Source organism: Uloborus diversus, chromosome 1 (genome assembly GCF_026930045.1).
Source record: "Uloborus diversus isolate 005 chromosome 1, Udiv.v.3.1, whole genome shotgun sequence".
Lineage (NCBI taxonomy): Eukaryota > Metazoa > Arthropoda > Arachnida > Araneae > Uloboridae > Uloborus > Uloborus diversus.
This window is the reverse complement of record NC_072731.1, coordinates 239,099,109-239,116,167: the sequence shown is the minus strand read 5'-3', so window position 1 is coordinate 239,116,167 and position 17,059 is coordinate 239,099,109. Positions and strand designations below refer to the sequence as shown.

Sequence of the window (17,059 nt, the reverse complement as noted above, 5' to 3'; positions counted from 1 at the left end):
CAGCTGTTACTTGCACTGGGCTGAATCGCTTCTCTCTCTTGATCTTCATTGAGGATTGTTAAGTTGCCTAGGACCAGACTAGCTGGACACAGGGGCGGCAAATAGGGGGTCAAGAGGGGCAGTCGCACCCCCAAATGTTTTGAGAGGAATGATAAAAAATTAGCAAATTTAATTTCCGTAAGTCGTAAATCAATGTTCATGAAAAAATAAACTTGCTGGTTGATGAAACTCGACATTTCCAGACGTGAGCAAGTGTTTTCCGTGTTTTGAATGGTTAATTGGAAATTCATCAAGCCTTTACTGGCCTTTTCAGAACAGAAAAAACTGATGAAGAATCACGGTTAATTTTAACTGAGGACGTAATTTCCTCATATAGGATAAACATTTCATTCTTGTGTGCTCTGTAACGATGGTTATGAGAGGCCAGTGCAGTGGTGTAGCTGCATGATTTTCACCAAGAAAACGCCTTATTGTTTTATGTTCATTGTTACGCTCATATTTCAAGTGTGTTTAATTAATTAGTGTTCATCACTTCCTTCTGCTAGAAACACATTTCAACTACACAATGCATAGTATGCTTTCATAGATACTTCTTAAAAATACATACTATTTTTGAAAAAAAAATATTTCACATCAACAAATATTTTTTCTGAGGACACTTTAACTATGCAATCTCAAAGTGACACAAGAGGGTCTTCAAGAGACAACGCAAGATGGTCTTTTAAACCATAAAAACCCTTCTCGATAATTTCAAAGCGATGGTTTTGGAAAACGACACTTTCAATAGTTAAAAAGCTAATGTCCTTTAATATGTCTTCGTTTGAATTTTTATTCGCTTTGTTTGTATTGAGGAGAGTTTTTGAACAATGCTTTCTTCAACCAGCTAACCTTAATTTTTGGACTGTTCAAGCTTTAGTTGAAGCTACAATTGAAACTACAGTGAAACCTCTGAATAGCGGACAGTCAAGGGACCAGAAGTTTTGTCCGTTATTGGGAGGTGTCCGCTATTAGGAGGAACTACTTAATTTACCTTTTTCAAAATAGGCTGTTCCCTTTGTAGAACACAATCGAAACAATTGCGAAAGGTTTACTACATTTTACGTCAAGTGTAATTAATCTGTTTTTTCTTTATAAAGGTATACTGACAGCACACACTTGTCTTAAAAAGCATTTAATCAATTAAAGTAATCAATTAAAACAGTTTGACATCTCTTTTTTGCATTAACAACGGCGGCAATTCGGCGGAGCAACCCCCGCCCCCCACACTTTTTATGGTTAATTTATTTATTTTATGTCAAGTATCACTATTGCATGATTGACAGTTCGCAATATGACCTTGAATATAGGCAAATATTTTTCATGTCTAAGAATTAAACAACCCAACGAAACCACGGCGCCATAAGCCGACTACTACCGGCGCCGGTCTGCTCAATTGCATCTCCCTAGAGCCCTAGTTAGAAAAAGCGCCCAGTTTCCTCTTTTTTATCTTAACTTTTGAATAGTTATTGTGTACAAAATTTATTAAAATCTTAAGAAGAACGTATGTTAATTGTTAGACTGACATCAGTTTTCACTTATCTGCTTCAATACTCTCAAAACTAGCCATAACAAAATTAAGACTTTTTCTTTTCTTTTACAATTTTTTGCTTCTTGCAAAAAGTACCATGCCTTTTAGTTCTTTTTTTCTGCCCCCAACTTTTAAGCCTAATCGCTGCCTCTGCCCATTACCACCCTTTTAATTCCAAGAAACAGTGATAAGAAAATGACGGAGGGGGGGGGTGGAATATCAGTTGTGGGGGATGAAAAGCTTTGTAAGGCAAGCAGTTACTAAGATATTCTGTGAAAAGAAAAAAACCCGGAAGTGCTACGGTCGCAAGGGAAATATTTTGTGAAATAACTGTCCGTTATTCGGAGTGTCCGTTATTCAGAGGGAATTACATGGAATGGCCTATATTGAGGGACTGGGACTTGCAAAAATGTCCGTTAATTAGAGATGTCCGTTATTTGGGAGTGTCCGTTAATGGAGGTTTCACTGTATTAATAAATTTCGCGTAGATGTATATTTCAACCAAGAGCGCGTGGATCTTTTCAAAAAAATTCTTACTTCAAGACAATTTTAAAAAGGCGCAAAGAATATTCAAATGAATTTAGAACAGGTGACCAAAATGCACATGATGCTGTAAAGTCAAACATTTTAACATATTGTAAAAAAGAACAGATTCAGATTCTAATGAAATTAACACAAGATTTGATGATAAATATTTTCCTGTATTGTTATCTCTATATTCCTGCACTGTTGGCTCTATATTATCTGGATTGGATATAAAATAAAATGTTTCAATTATGAGTAAAATTTCATAGCATGAGGCAAGAAGAATTGTTTAGAGATTAGACTATTCAATGGTGAAAAAAAAGACCATCACAATTTTTAAAGTTACCTGGGTGATTTTGAAGCACAAGATGTGAAAAGTGTTTTCATACGTAACTTTGTTACTTCAATCATTTTTCAACTATTCCAATCAGTTCATCTAGTAGAGAAAATTCATTTTCGTGTCTCAGGAGGTTAGAGAATTGTTTTCGAAGCTTAATTGGGGGGTTTGGGAGAATTTACTGAAAAAAGAGCATGACACTGGGCATTGCTGGATTAGGAACAAGATTTCCAGTTATTCTGTTTTTTGAAAATCAAGCATTAAATTTTTATTAAAAGATGAAAACTGTAGTATCAAGATACTTTACATGATGACATTGTATTATCAAATAAATTACAAGTTTTGTCATAAAAATTTAAACTGTTTTTGAACACAATACTTGCTGTTAGCCAATATGTGTTTTGTTCCATACTGATGGAATAAAACTGAAATAATACTAATTTATATTTAAGAAACTTGACCCCCCAAATGAAATGCTGAAATGCCGCCCCTGGCTGGACACAGACCCTTGTCATCACTTTTGTACATGTATTTTAATGTGTCTGGTCATGTACAATGTATGAAGTTATATCCTTATTTCTGAAACCACTTGTTTTATAAACACTTTCTAAAGGTAAAATACCTATCCTGAACTAAAACAACTTTATATTTTTTCCTATTTGAATTAAAATGGTACTGATGCAATTAATGTTTTAAAAATATATTAGATTTCTCTTCTTTATTTTAAGTTGCTGATTCAAGTTTAATGGGTCAGCTAACTGATCTCCGTAAAAGGATAAAAGAAATAGGACAAACTGCTGGCAAGGTTAGAGAGCGACTAGATGACGGTGAAGAGTATCGTAGACATGGTTTACAAAATATAAGTCTTGCTGAAAATGTCATTCGTCAAGCTCAAGATGCTGCATCAGCTGCTAGAAAGTATTTAGATATTCAAGGTAGAGATGCATATAATTCTGCTTTAGATAGACGTGACAGACTTGGCCAGCAGTCTGAAAGACTATCATCTATCTCACGAGAAGCAAGACAATTAGCAGATCAGTAAGTATAAAATTCATAAATTTAATGTACTGTTTTATAATTATAATTAATGCTACATAATAAATCTAAATTGCATATTCTCTTTCACCACCTTTTTTTTTTCAACTAGGAATTCCTAATTTTTTTATTTTGTAATTTTTCGAACTATGTCTGTCTCTTCATTTAATTTTTATGCTTCTACATGGTTTCAACTGCTTTGTAAGTTTTTGGATATTCTATAATGTTTTGTTTAAATATTTTTGTTAGTGTAAATAATAATCTTAACTCTTTGGTATAGACAGGAAGAAGATGCGGAAGTTAGTGATAATGTTTCAAATCTTGCTCTGAATGCATCTACTGAGGCTTACAGACTAGCAAGAGAGACACTTAATGCTCATGAAAGGATGAGCAATGAAGTAGATGAACTTGGACGGAAGTGAGTACTTTAGTTCTCTTATTGGTATTAATTATAAATCTAATAATTGGCACCAAGCAATTGATAGTGTGAAAATTAATTTAATAGCAACATGTTCAAAGAAATGTGTCAACTTTGTTTCAGCAAATGCAGTTAGTGCCGGTTGTTGTGCGACAATAAATTTGATGGCAACTTAAGATAAATTTCAGATAATTTTCTGTAAGTTACAATCTACAGCCTACAGTATTAAAATCTGACCATATCTATCTATGTCTAGCTAAAGGTCACATCTGATTGACAGTGATGTGTCACATGACCTTGATGATGGTCATGTGTGACAGTGATAATGAAATGTTCAGCTATTTCTCCCAAACTTTGCGATATCTCGTAAATTTCTAGCCAATCCCGTAAATTCCATAAAGATATGTCATCACTATAAGAGGTGCCGCTTATGTCAAATCACTGCCATAAGTAGTATCTAGTTGCATAAAGAGCCGATGCTCATTAAAAAAAATCTGAGCATGTTTCAAGACTCAAGACAAAAATATGAAAAAACCTAACAAACTCTCCTTTATCGGTTGCCTACGTTTTTGTGTTAGTCCTTCATTTTTACACTTTTTAAAACTACTTCAGTAATTCTCTTTCATTTTAGTTTACTGAATCATTCTGCTGCTTGGCCATTATTTTCTTAATTATACTATATACTGTTAATATACAAATATTTACTGTTAATATACAAATTATACAACCATTATTTTCAACCCTTCTAATGTTTTATGTTCTATAGCCGTGGTTCTCAAACTGGATGCCGCAAGAATTGGAGAGGAGTGCCGCAAAGTGCCCAGATTTTTTTTAAATTCCTTCCATGGCTTGGAAGGCCTGTTAAAGAAGCATATTACCTATACAGCAACAACATTGACTGTACTTGAGAAAGAAACTCTGCAAGTTTTGTTCCCCAAATGTTTCGATCAGTGAGCCTTTCGTAATGAGGCAGCTGTCAAGTCTTAAAACTTATTCTTCTGTCACTCCCTATAACAAGTGACTATCAGTGGACATTCATTTTCCAGCAAGAGGGAATACCCCCATCATCTGACAGACATTCCCCAGTTTCTCAATTATAAGCTTCCAAGTGGTTGGGTTTGATGAGATTCTGATGACAACTGTCACCTTCTTCCGTGACCACTGTGCTCTCTGGACCTAACTCCAAGCATTTTTTTTTATGGTATTGCATCAAAGTCATGAGTTCAAGCCCCATGGGCCATGTGATTTGCAAGATTCATGCCAAAAGATCCCAACCTCGTTTTCTAAGATTGATTGTGACATGTTACAGGGAGTGAAACAGGAGTTAAACATTAGACTTATATCTGCCGTAATACGAAAGATCCTCATTGAACATTTCGTAAACGAAACTTGTCCAGTTTCATTCTCCAGTTAAGTCAGTGTTGTTGCTGTATTGGTATTATATTTGTTTCAGTAAGGGCTTCCAAACCTCGGAGGGAGTTTTGATATGTATATAATAGAGATAGACAAGGGTACAATGAAAAAATTTCCAATTCTTTAAAGAGTGCCGCAAGTGTGAAAAGTTTGAATATCCCTGTTCTATAGAGAGGAATTTCACTCTCAAACTTGTGCAATGCCCATTTGAAAATTTCAACCTATATGCGTCCAAGTTGATTCAGCGATGGATCACTTACGTAATAAGTCATCCGTACGAAAGTGATCCATACGATAAGTGATGCTTACAAACAGTCAGATTAAGTCAAAGCAATACAATCAAATAGTTACAAGCAGGGCTGTGGGGTCAGAGTCGAACTGATTTTGGAGTAAAGGAGTCAGAGTCATTGAAAAACATCCCGACTCTGACTCCGACTCCGAGCTTCTTTTTTTCTCCAATTTTCACTTACTCTCCTTACATTTTTATCGAGACTTACTCATAAGAAAATAACTGTCATTGGCAACTAGCTGGCTTCTTTATTTATCAAACTTTCACTTTCAGTAATAGCTACTTCCGCCAACCCGCTATCTTTTTTTTTTTTTTGACTTTCTTTAACTAGTAGTAACTGTCGGCAAACGGTTTTGTTGCCTAATATTTACAGTAATTACTTTCAAATAAAAATACTAATATATTATTTACTTCGTTCTCAAATATAAAATAGTAAAAGAAATGTATCCCTTGTGGGACTTGTAGCTTGAGATGAAACGTCTGAGAGTGTTGGGTAAATTCAAATAAGTGTTGGCACGAAAGCTCCAATCCAAAAGGTTGGATAAAATATATCTTTTTTTTTTGTAATCTAGAGACTAGATCTATAAGCTTGATTCTCTCACTAAAATGTAAGAAATAAAACAAGTACATGAATTCTTGGTTACAACACTCAGTAATTGCAGTTAATCTTAAAATCTTCATATTAAGATTAATTATAAAGCATCCAGTAAAATTTAAATTTGAAATTGAGAGAAGCTTTTACTACAGGTATAGTAAAAGCTATTTGTACAAAGCTGTATCGTGCTGTATTTTGTGTACAATTTGCTCCAGATGTACATGTACCCAGCCTCTCTCCGCAATATAGTGCCCTACTTATGTTTAAATTTTATAAATGAAATATAACCTATTTATTGGGGAAGTTTTTCAGAATTGTAGTATTTATATTTTTTATAAACTCTGAAATTAACTTGGGGTGGCACCCACCAGATGGATGTCACCCGTTGGATGGATGGACCTCCTCCTCTCATGAAATGTTATTTGACTTTGCAAAAAAACTTTTTTACTCTCAAGTTACAGCTTTCAAAAATTGAATGCAGACAATTTGATCAATATATATTTGTTAAACATTAAAAGGAGCAAATTTATACTTTTCAATTAAAAAAAGAATGGGATTTTTAAGTAATTTTGCTTTTAAAACCTTAACCATTGGAAAATTTGATATTCAAATTCAATTTCTAATGTTGTATACATCTTCGGCAAAAAATAAAATACAATGCGAAAATTTCATGAAAAGAAATTAATATTTCAATCTCTGTTTATAGGTTTTTCCTCCTTCTTATGAGGGGCGGGGGGGGGGGAGAGAATTGAAAAAAATTAATTTAAATAATAAATAAATAATGTCGAAGTCGAACATTTAAAAATCCCAGAGCTGGAGTCGGCCACTTTCCTTCCGACTCTGCAGCCCTGGTTACAGGTGTATTAAGTCATTTAATGTGGAAGACTTAAATGTATTTTTAAGTTGTCATACATTTTTTAGGCTAGATGATTTGGTTGATTTTGTCCAACGCACAAAATCATTAGCAGAAGATGCTAAAGAGGAAGCAAATACAGCCTATGATGATGCTTTGGGGATATATACAGATGCAAATTCTTTGGTAGTACCTGCTGCTGATGTTGAAGCCATGAAAAATGAAGCTGCTAGAATAAAGCATGAGGTATTTACAGATTTAGTTCGTGAGTTTCTCAAAAGCCCGAATGATTTTTTTTTTTTAATTTTCAAACATAATATAATTTATGTTTACTTTTTACTTATATATCCCATATTCATTTCACTTTCACTGACCCAAAAATATCTATGTCAATTTTCTGCATTAAAGCTTGAATAGTAGCTAAAGCTGAAATATTTAATCATCTACTAGTTGAATGTGAATGACTAAAGAATAAACGTTAAGCTATATTTTGAAAGATTTGGTATGTATATTGTATGGATTTATTGCAACTAAATTGTACTGAGACACATTACAGTTCCTGGCCAAATTATTCGACACGCCATAAGATTTTATGGAAAATGTTAATTATCAGGTGGTACTGTACAGCTATATGGTTTTTACGATACACAATGTATTTTCTTATTATTCACCACATAAGTATCTCTAGGTAACACCAATGAAACATTGTAATTATTAGACAAATATGTATTTATTAAAGCTTGAACAAAAATGAAGAAAATGTAATGAAAAGTTGTTGAGCCACCTTTAGCCCCTATGAGAGCTTTAATTCTGCACGACATATTATCAATGCAAGATTGTACTGTCTCATGCATTTGAGGATGAAGATTCCACACATGAATGATCTTTTCTAAAAGTTCGGTTTTTGTATGTAAACACATCATTAGCCACTTCTCTTTTCATCAGCTCCCACACGTTTTCAATTGGGTTCATATCGAGGCAGAATACCAATTAATAAGTTTTATCAATGATGCTACTTTTCTTGGTTATAATTGATAAAATTGACATTTCAATGAATTGCAATCTACCTTAGTAATTATTTTTTGTAGGATTATTTTCTTATTATAAGGGAAAACTAATTGATATATACCATTTAATTAATTCCTTGGAAACTTTCGGCTTAACGCCATCAAATAATGCAATTCAAATTCCTCCATTCCAACCAGAGTTAGGGTCTTCTATAAAGGTTTTTAAAGTTGCCATAGATGCTCAATACTCAAGTTTTTATTATTTGTTTCTGTCTGTTGGATTTTAAGTTTGTAATAAATAAATCAAATTTGCCTTTGAGAACATTTTTTAAAGAAATTAATATGTTTCAGGCCAGAAGAATCAAAAATCAAGCTGATGACCTAGCTAATGAGCATAAAGATACTTTATCTAAATTAGATGATCAAACTAAAGATGGGCAAGGCTTGCTAAATGAGGCTATTAGACAACAGCAAGTAAGTTTCTAAAGTTAGTTAATTGTTCTTATATGCTACAGCTATTCTGCTGTAATCAATCTTTAAATTTAGATTGTATGATATATAAATCTTGAAATCAAGTTTCTTGTTTTTAAATTTCATCAATTTATTTTATCCACTTATTGATGTGTGTCTGTGTGTGCACTTTATTTTATTTTATTTTTTATTTTTATTTTTTAAATAAGTTTTAAGTTTCCATCAACTCTGAAATATTGAATAAATTAAATTCCTTTCTATACTTATACATGCATGCCAAAAACTTTGCAAGCAAAATGTAGGGTAATATTAAATTTTTTATGTGAATCCATGCTGAAGATATGTTTGATGTAGCAGTATTGAATTTATTTAAATTTTCAAATGAAAACGAAGTTATTAGAAATTGTGAGTTTTGTACATAAAAAGATCTTGAATATCAACATTTTGGTTTAAATTATTGTTTCACTAATCTGTGTATGAGATGATTCTTCCTTTTAAGCTTTCAATGTTTGAAAAAAATGTTTTGACTTATGTTTTTTTTAACATATACATGTTTTTATTATTGTTATTATTATTATTTCCAGATAACAGATGAGCTGCTTACCGATACTGATGCAGCATTAGCAAAAGCTCTAGATGCTATTGCATCTGGAGAAAAGATTCTAGATGATGCAAAGGAAACTCTCGATACATTAAAAGGTACCAATTAACCTAACTTACTCTGATTAGTTTGTCAATATGAAAGGTGTAGCTTTCAGTGGAAAATGTATTAACAGGGCAAAACTCTACAGGTTGGTCAAACAGACCCTTCTCACTTTTGTGTAGGGTAAGTGTTAGACAATGGGGAGAATGCATCAAATGCATGCAGACAATAAAAACGCATTAAAAATGATTAATTTGGCTTTTGTTCATTTTGCCAATCTAAGAGACGAAGTTCAACAAGGGACGTGCATAGCAATTTTAAGGCCTGTTACAAATGAGTTTTACGGGCCCCCCCTCCATATTGTTTACTCCTACCTCCCTACATATACTTCATCTCTCATTTTAAAAATCTCGGGGGCCCCCTTCTTGCTCAGGCCTGGACTAACAGGTGTCCTGTTTTTTTCTCTCTCTCTCTCTTTCTCTCCCCCCCCCAGTCAACTATCTCTGAATCCTGGAATAGATAGAATCTTTCATTAGGTGTAATATATATTTCAATTTTTAATTTCATATTTATATAGCAGTGGAAAATTGACTAGCATTAGTCCTGTTCACATGGACCCCTTCTCTACACCGAAAAAACTGCTTAAAACCAAATTCTGGACATTTCCAAGCTAAATATGAATTTTTCTTCCTCCTGCTTTTGATTGGAATAAATGCAAGAATTTTACCCAGAATGCACTATGCGACACGAGTTTGTTTACTTGCCGAGTATAGCAGCTAAGGATACTGGGTAAAAGTACTTTCTCGGTCACAACTGTAAAACCTCTTTTCATATGTGAATGGTGAATTTTCCAACCAGTTTTTTTCTTTTTCTTTTTCTTTTTCCTAGAGCTGTAGCGGGGAAGTGCGAGATATACAAGTTTCGTGTGAATGTGGCTATTGGTGTTACTGCCAAATTGATCTCTAATGGGAATAATATGTTAAAAGTTAAATTCCTCATTTCATCAATTCATCATAACATTATTCCTCAATTAGAGCCAATATCCATATTTTAGAAGAAAAAATTAAAGCAGGTGTGGGGTGTTTAAGATTATGCAGTGTATTTGTGTGTAAACAGAATTGTCAAACTGATTATAGATTTTTTTTAATATAATCTAAGGATTTGATCAACAAGTAAAAGAAAATCAAGAGAGAGCAAAGGAAACTTTAAGAAAGATTCCTCAGGTTAAAAGGAAAGTTGGCGAGGCTGAAAATAAAACATTTGATGCTGAAGATGCTTTGCGTGGAGCTACACAAGATGCTGCGGATGCTAGAGATATTGCTCGAGAAGCTAAAAGACTAGCAGAACAAGCTTCAAAGGTACATTTTGAAAGATGCTGCAGTTAATTGAATTTTGTGATGAACACAGCTTTCGTCTGTAGTTACACTGCTAAGCTGTGTCTAGTTTTTATTCAACTTTTGTAAAATTATTCCTTTGTTCTTCAAGTTATTTAGGATGTATGCTTTTTTTCTCATAGGATGCAGATGGTATTCTCAGAGAGGCTGGACAAACCAAAAATGATGCTAATAAGCTTAGAGGTCAAGCTGGGCAGTTACGAGGTCAAATTGCTAGCACCGACGAAAGAATGAGAGGTTTTGAAGATGAAGCAGATACTGATGGTGTATTATCAAAAGAGGTACTCATTATTTTTTCTTAAAAGGCAATAAACAATCACATTAGTTCTGTAATAATGTTTTGAGAACTCATCTGGTGTCTGTTTAGTAAAAAATTAGGTCTGTAAAAGGATCCTTCATAAAATACTTCATCACACAGAAATAGATTCATCACAACTTCTTATACTAACAGGACCTGTCACAAAATATTTTATCGTAGAAAAATTGCTTCACTAAATTCTATTTAAGAGTTAACCTTTAGCAAGTCCTTTTTCTGCTAAGCGAATTTTTCATTCTCCAAAGTTAACCTTTTGTGTTCCTCCCTAAATGGATCTAAAGGAGGCGTAATCAATGTGTCGCTTTTGTAGTCTCATCCGTAAGAAAGAAACTGCTATTGATATCTTCAAATCTACTTGAAATAGGAATACATTTTCCAAGTGATTTTCTAGTTTTGTTTCATTTATAAATATCTTATTCAGTCTGTTTTTTAAGTTACTACTCCTTCAAAAATAAAGCTAAAATTTCTAAATCTGAAATCCACAATAATTAGAAATTATTTCTGAATTGATAACCAATACCATCGTGACTTTGTGACAGCAGGGGTTAGATTGTGCCTCTGCTTCAAGAATTACGAGAGCAAATTAAAAACTCTTTGTGCCTATTTTTTATTAGCCAAAAACAGGTACATACAGGTATTTACAAATATATGCAGTGATTATTTCTCTTACTTACATTATTTCTCCTCATAGTCACCACACCAGTTCAGACATTTTTCCAATCGCAGCACAAAATCAGAGATCCCCCTGTGGTAAATTCTTCTGTCTGCCTGTGGAACCATCATAGGACAGCGTTTTCGGCTTCTTTGTCGCATGTGAAACTCTGTCTTGCCAGAAACTTCTTCAGGGGGACGAAAATGTGAAAATCACTAGGACAAAGTCTGGACTGTAGGTGCATTTCCCTGTGAATTGCTATGGGCTCCCTTGCTCCATAGAAAACGAATAACACACCACTGCTCATAAGCTGTGGACGTCTGAAGAACCACCGTCATCTTAAACGACTGATAGCAGCTCTGCTCTTCCAAGCAAAAAGCAGATATGGCTGGTACGGTTCAAGGAACTGTCAGTGCTAGAAATGTATATGTTTGCTTTGTATTCACAACCGTATTTTGCTTTTAAAAAAATTGGCGCAAAGACTTTTTGATTTGCCCTTGTAGAATGGAGTTTTTGTCATAATAAAAACTGAGGCTAGATAAACCTGATTTGGCTCAGATTTAAAAACTGGCAAGTAGATTTTTGAATTTTACAAGAATAGGACACTGTCTGAAAGGTAGGGACACCCCTGAAATCATTTATGGCAAATATTTTTGATAAATATGGGGTACTCTAGTTTCTCAAATTACTGCAACAAAACATATATCTTAACTCTGCTATCATATTTTATTTAACTTGTTTATATTCCGGTTTAAAAAAAAAAATTGACACTGTGAGATGGAACAAGATGTAATTAAAAATAAATCAATTAATAATTTGTTAATAAGTTAGATATGCTAAACATTCAAATAAATTAGCTTTTTTTTTAATTTGTATTATGTATGATCATATTAAAGAGAAAATTACTGCTCATCACTTAATAATAGGACATAAATCATCCTGAAATAAAATAAGATAATTTTTTATTTCATAAGCAATTAGTACTTTGTATATTTATTTATATTTTCTATTTTTAAACCCTTTTCTTACAAAATAAGTTTCTATTTTTTATGCATTAAACTCAATTTACAATCCTTATATTTACTTCAAAATTAAATTTAGGACACATCTTCCCTCCTTCTTTTTCTTTGAAAAATTCTCAACTTGAGAATTTTTGCAACTTTCACCCCTGGACCCTTACCAAAGTGAGAATAATTTCACCCATCTCAGAATAACATACTAGGATGTTACTGTTTAAAATCAAAGGATAATGAGATTTGATGAATTTTGCGTACAACCTGTAAATTTCATAGACAGTAAAATTATCGTTCCTATTATTGAGCTAGAATAAGAAAGCAGTAAAGCTATTTTTTATTTATAAATAAAGTTTTTCCTTTTTAAGTTGAAGGCTCCCTCTTAGGTAAACTTTTCTATAAAACAAAATAAGACAGCCGTTCCCAACACATGGGCCGCGGCCCACTAGTGGGCTGCGAACAACATGTTACTGGGCCGTGGACACTGGTCGAGGATTTGAACCAAAATAAATCTTGGGGTCTTAATTTCCGTTTTTTGATAAAATTCACTCATTAGGTGTACCATCACTTAAAAGCTTTCCCTGGCTAATATCCAATAAGGAACTTTTAGATGAAAATTTTTCATATTTCCTAGGAACTTTCCCCTAAAATGGAAGATGAATTCTAATGAATCAGAAACACCTTTAAAGAAAATTATCAAAGAAACTACTAGTATTAGCTTCAAGCTAAAAATGCTCCTCCTTTGTTGAACTGGAGTGACAAACCAGTGAATTGAAACACTTAAGGAGCTTTTCAACAACTTACCTATTTTAATGAGACTTTCCATTGCAGTTTTTAAAAAAAAATAATATAGAAATGCATTGAATGTTGCGTGTTATTTAAGACTAAATCTATCTAGTTTCAATCCAGATACCAACTCCCTCATAGAGAAAAAAAATCGTCGAAAATCTCATGGGGGGGGGGGGAGCTTGAACTTTTATGACTTGTTTCTGAGTTTTCTTACAGCTATGTCAGCTAAGTAGAAGACCATTATAACGCACACCTTGGGACCAGAGTTTTTGCGTTATACAGGTTTTAGTGTTATATAGGTCATTTCACAAATTTTAAACTAATATTCAAAATATATCTATATATTAGCACTTCAGAATGAGTTTTATCTGTAGTCAGTATTAAAGCTCTAATTATACAATGAGTCATTCACAAATAAATATGCTTCTTTATTACAAGAAAGTGAAATATCCTGCACTTCTTCTAGCTTCGTTGTTTGCATAACAGCTGCATTTTCAAGAACCATCTGGTATTTTCATTTTACTGCGAATGCTAATTTTCATTTAAAAGTTAATTAAGATGAAAAGATGAAAAACTGATTCAAAATTTAATTTTCCTAAAAATTTTCATGTTTGCAAAGCAAAACAGAGGAATTTTTTAAACTTCAAAACTTGTTGTTTACTTCTGAAAAGTTAAGCGGTTTATAGAGAATTGCGTTATACAGGTCAGCGTTATACAGGTATTATACTTTAGTACAAAGTTGTTTTCTAAATTAATTTTGAAAATTGTTCTTGTACAGTATATGTCAGTGGCACAGCATGGGGGGAGAAGGGGATTAATATCTCCAGAGCTCTTGTTTTTAACACACTTTCAATCCTAATAGGGTATATTATTCACACTTAAGTACAGTAATGAGCAAATGCACCCATCCGCCAGAAAGTAAATTTTGGCTGTGCAAGTAATGTATAGTAGTTATTGGGCCTCAATGGTGTTTTCTACAAAACTAGTGAGCCACACAACTAAAAAGGTTGGGCACCGCTGAAATAAGATGTAAGGATAATTTTTTGTGTACTTAGGATTTTTATGAAAATGATAGTTTTATTTTTGCATTTTAATTCTTTCTTGCATTTCATTTCAAAATAGTTTCCTGCTGCAATAAACAAAAATAACATTCCTTGCTTTCATTTTACTTTCAGGCTTTAGGGAGTGCAAATGAAGCTAAAACTGCTGCTATTGATGCTCTTGATAAAGGAAGAGCTGCTGCTGTGAAATTAAACGATATTTTAGATGCCTTGGGTAATTAATGTGCATCTTTTTATAGATTTATACCCTCTCTCTCCCTTAAAAACATTCCTTTTTTAATATTTTTGTAATATTTTTTGCATCTGATTGATTGAATTTTGTTTGATAAGTAATAAACCTAAGAGTAAAAGATAATACAACGTTAATGTGCTCAATTTTGCAGGCGGCTGCAGACACGTGTTTTGGGGTTTTAAGGAACCCCTTTCGCAATGCTAAAGAGGTAAGTTTTTGGATGAAAAGACATCCAATGAAAGGGGTTCCTTGTATCTCAGAAAAAGATGTCTGCAGGTTCCTGCAAATTTGTGTTTATTAATGATATTTTATTATCTTTTATGCTTCAGCAGAAAGATATTTATTTCATTCTTATTTTCTCCAATATAAAAGTATTAAAAATCCTTCTAGCAAGTGTTTTGCTCTTAAATTAGAAATATTAGATCTTTCTTTCGTAAAATGTCTCCATTCATATATTTTTTTTTTTTTTTACTTTTAAATAGTTGACATAGACAGTGTGGACAGCTCCCAATTAGACGACTTAGAACGCCTACTCGCGCTCGCTGAACGTGAGCTGATCAACGCTGATCTGGGTGCAAGAGCAGATGCTCTGAGAGAAGCTCAAGAAGAGCAGAAAAAGTGGATGAAAGACTATGAAGATGAAATTGAGCAGTTGAAGAAAGATGTTGCTAATGTTGCTGCGATTAGACATTCATTGCCAGATGACTGCTACCGAAGATTAGTTCTGGAGCCTTAGTTATGATATTTATCTGATAGTTAATTTCATTGAAATTGCATATTGTGCAAAATAATAGGTCAGAGACGGATAATTAATGATCTTTTCTTTAAAAGCTTCCATCAATATGAAATTAATCCATATATTTTGTCCTGACTAACTGTTGTTTATCTGCTTGATTAAATGTAAACTGTGTAGTGTATATTTTAATCAACTACCAACTGTCTATTTACTGGGAATGTTCAATGAAGTGAAATTTCTTTTTAAATCTTTCAGAAAGTAATTTAATACTTTGAGCATTCGCCATTAGCAAAACATTGAAGAGTGGAAAACATTGAAGTGCAACCACTGTATTTTTAAATTAAACGTCATAAATATAAAAAAAAGAATAATATTATCTTTTTCATTGTAAAAAAGCTCCAATTTAGAAATATCCTGTACGTATTTATTCCCATCGTTTCCCCCTCCCCCTATGTTTTTTTTGGGGGGGGAGGAACAATAAATGCAACTCTTTTAAAGGTGTCACTTTCAAGAACTGGCATTGAAGTGATAGTTTAGTATTTTATGATATTTTTCTTTTAAAACTAATGCAAAAAATTTTTAAAAAATCAAGATTTTTTTTTTTTTTTTATTTAACTACAGTGACAGTATAGTTAATAACAAACTTCTGCAAATACTCTACTCAATTCAAATGATGTTCTTAATTATTTTTATGGCTGTCTTGTAATTCTTTTATAATGGTAAAAAACAGTATGGAAGTAAAATGAAGCCTACTTTTTGAATGCTGAGATAGTTGTGCAACTATCAATTAATATGACAACTAACAAATCAATATGAAAAAGTGAGATCAATTTTCATATTGATTTTTTAAAAAATTTCTGAAAATTGGCAAGTGTGACATTAAATAGTACTATTCTCTTCGTATAACAAGGTCATGAAAAGTTTTATGAAGTCATGGAAAAGTCATGGAATTTTTTATCCAAATTGAGTATGAACCCTGTAAAAAGGATCATTGAATGAGTACAGATCGAAATTTAATTTTGATTTAATTTACTTCGATAAATATATTTTCTATTTATAATCAGCAAATTATTTATTCCTTTTCTTAGTTTGATCAATATGAGTTGAATAATTAAAGACAAACAATTAAAACTGAATACAACGAGTGAGTCAAACAATTAAAACTGAATTAGTTTTAATTGTTTGTTTTTTATCGAGTGAGATAACATTTTACTAGATAAATTTTGTATTTTTAACTGTTTCATTTTTCGAAAAGTTTTCGGGTATTAATGTTTCACAAATATTAGAAACAGATTCATTGCTTGTGTTTTAATTTGCATTATGTATAGCCCTCTGATTGTTTTGTTTATTAATATGTAAAAAAATCAAGTATGACGTGTTCATGCGTATTATGCACTGATGTTATAACTAACTTGATTTTTCTGTGTGTATAGGGGGGGGGATACCAGGAAACTTTTGCCTTGGGCAGGGGCAGCTCCAAGGCCGGGCAGTGCATGTGACCGCATAGGGGCCCGCAGCTAGGGGTCCCGCGCTAACGTGTATTTAAAAATCTTTTTCCGATTTCTTTACGTCTTTTTAGAACAACGTATACCTAGTTGAAAGCTCTGCTGAACGAGAAGCCCCATTATAAGTGCAAAACAGGGTCCGACAAGAGCCAGCAGGTCCCCTTCACTCATGCACTAATACTGCTCCAATGTGTACATCTGCCCCCCA

The 17,059-nt window shown here is 33.0% G+C and overlaps 1 protein-coding gene across 1 annotated transcript in view; it reads left to right on the top strand.

Annotated features, from left to right (window-relative positions):
- Positions 1–16,190, top strand: part of LOC129225990 (laminin subunit gamma-1-like) — a 51,589-nt gene extending 35,399 nt beyond the window's left edge. The window contains exons 15-23 of the mRNA XM_054860567.1: positions 3,158–3,467; positions 3,745–3,882; positions 7,101–7,278; positions 8,391–8,513; positions 9,095–9,209; positions 10,312–10,511; positions 10,670–10,828; positions 14,493–14,592; positions 15,093–16,190. Of these exons, the coding sequence (XP_054716542.1) occupies positions 3,158–3,467; positions 3,745–3,882; positions 7,101–7,278; positions 8,391–8,513; positions 9,095–9,209; positions 10,312–10,511; positions 10,670–10,828; positions 14,493–14,592; positions 15,093–15,346 (1,577 nt within the window). The 3' untranslated portion in view covers positions 15,347–16,190. The remainder of the gene's footprint in view (positions 1–3,157; positions 3,468–3,744; positions 3,883–7,100; positions 7,279–8,390; positions 8,514–9,094; positions 9,210–10,311; positions 10,512–10,669; positions 10,829–14,492; positions 14,593–15,092) is intronic.
- The last annotated feature ends 869 nt before the right edge of the window (positions 16,191–17,059 follow it).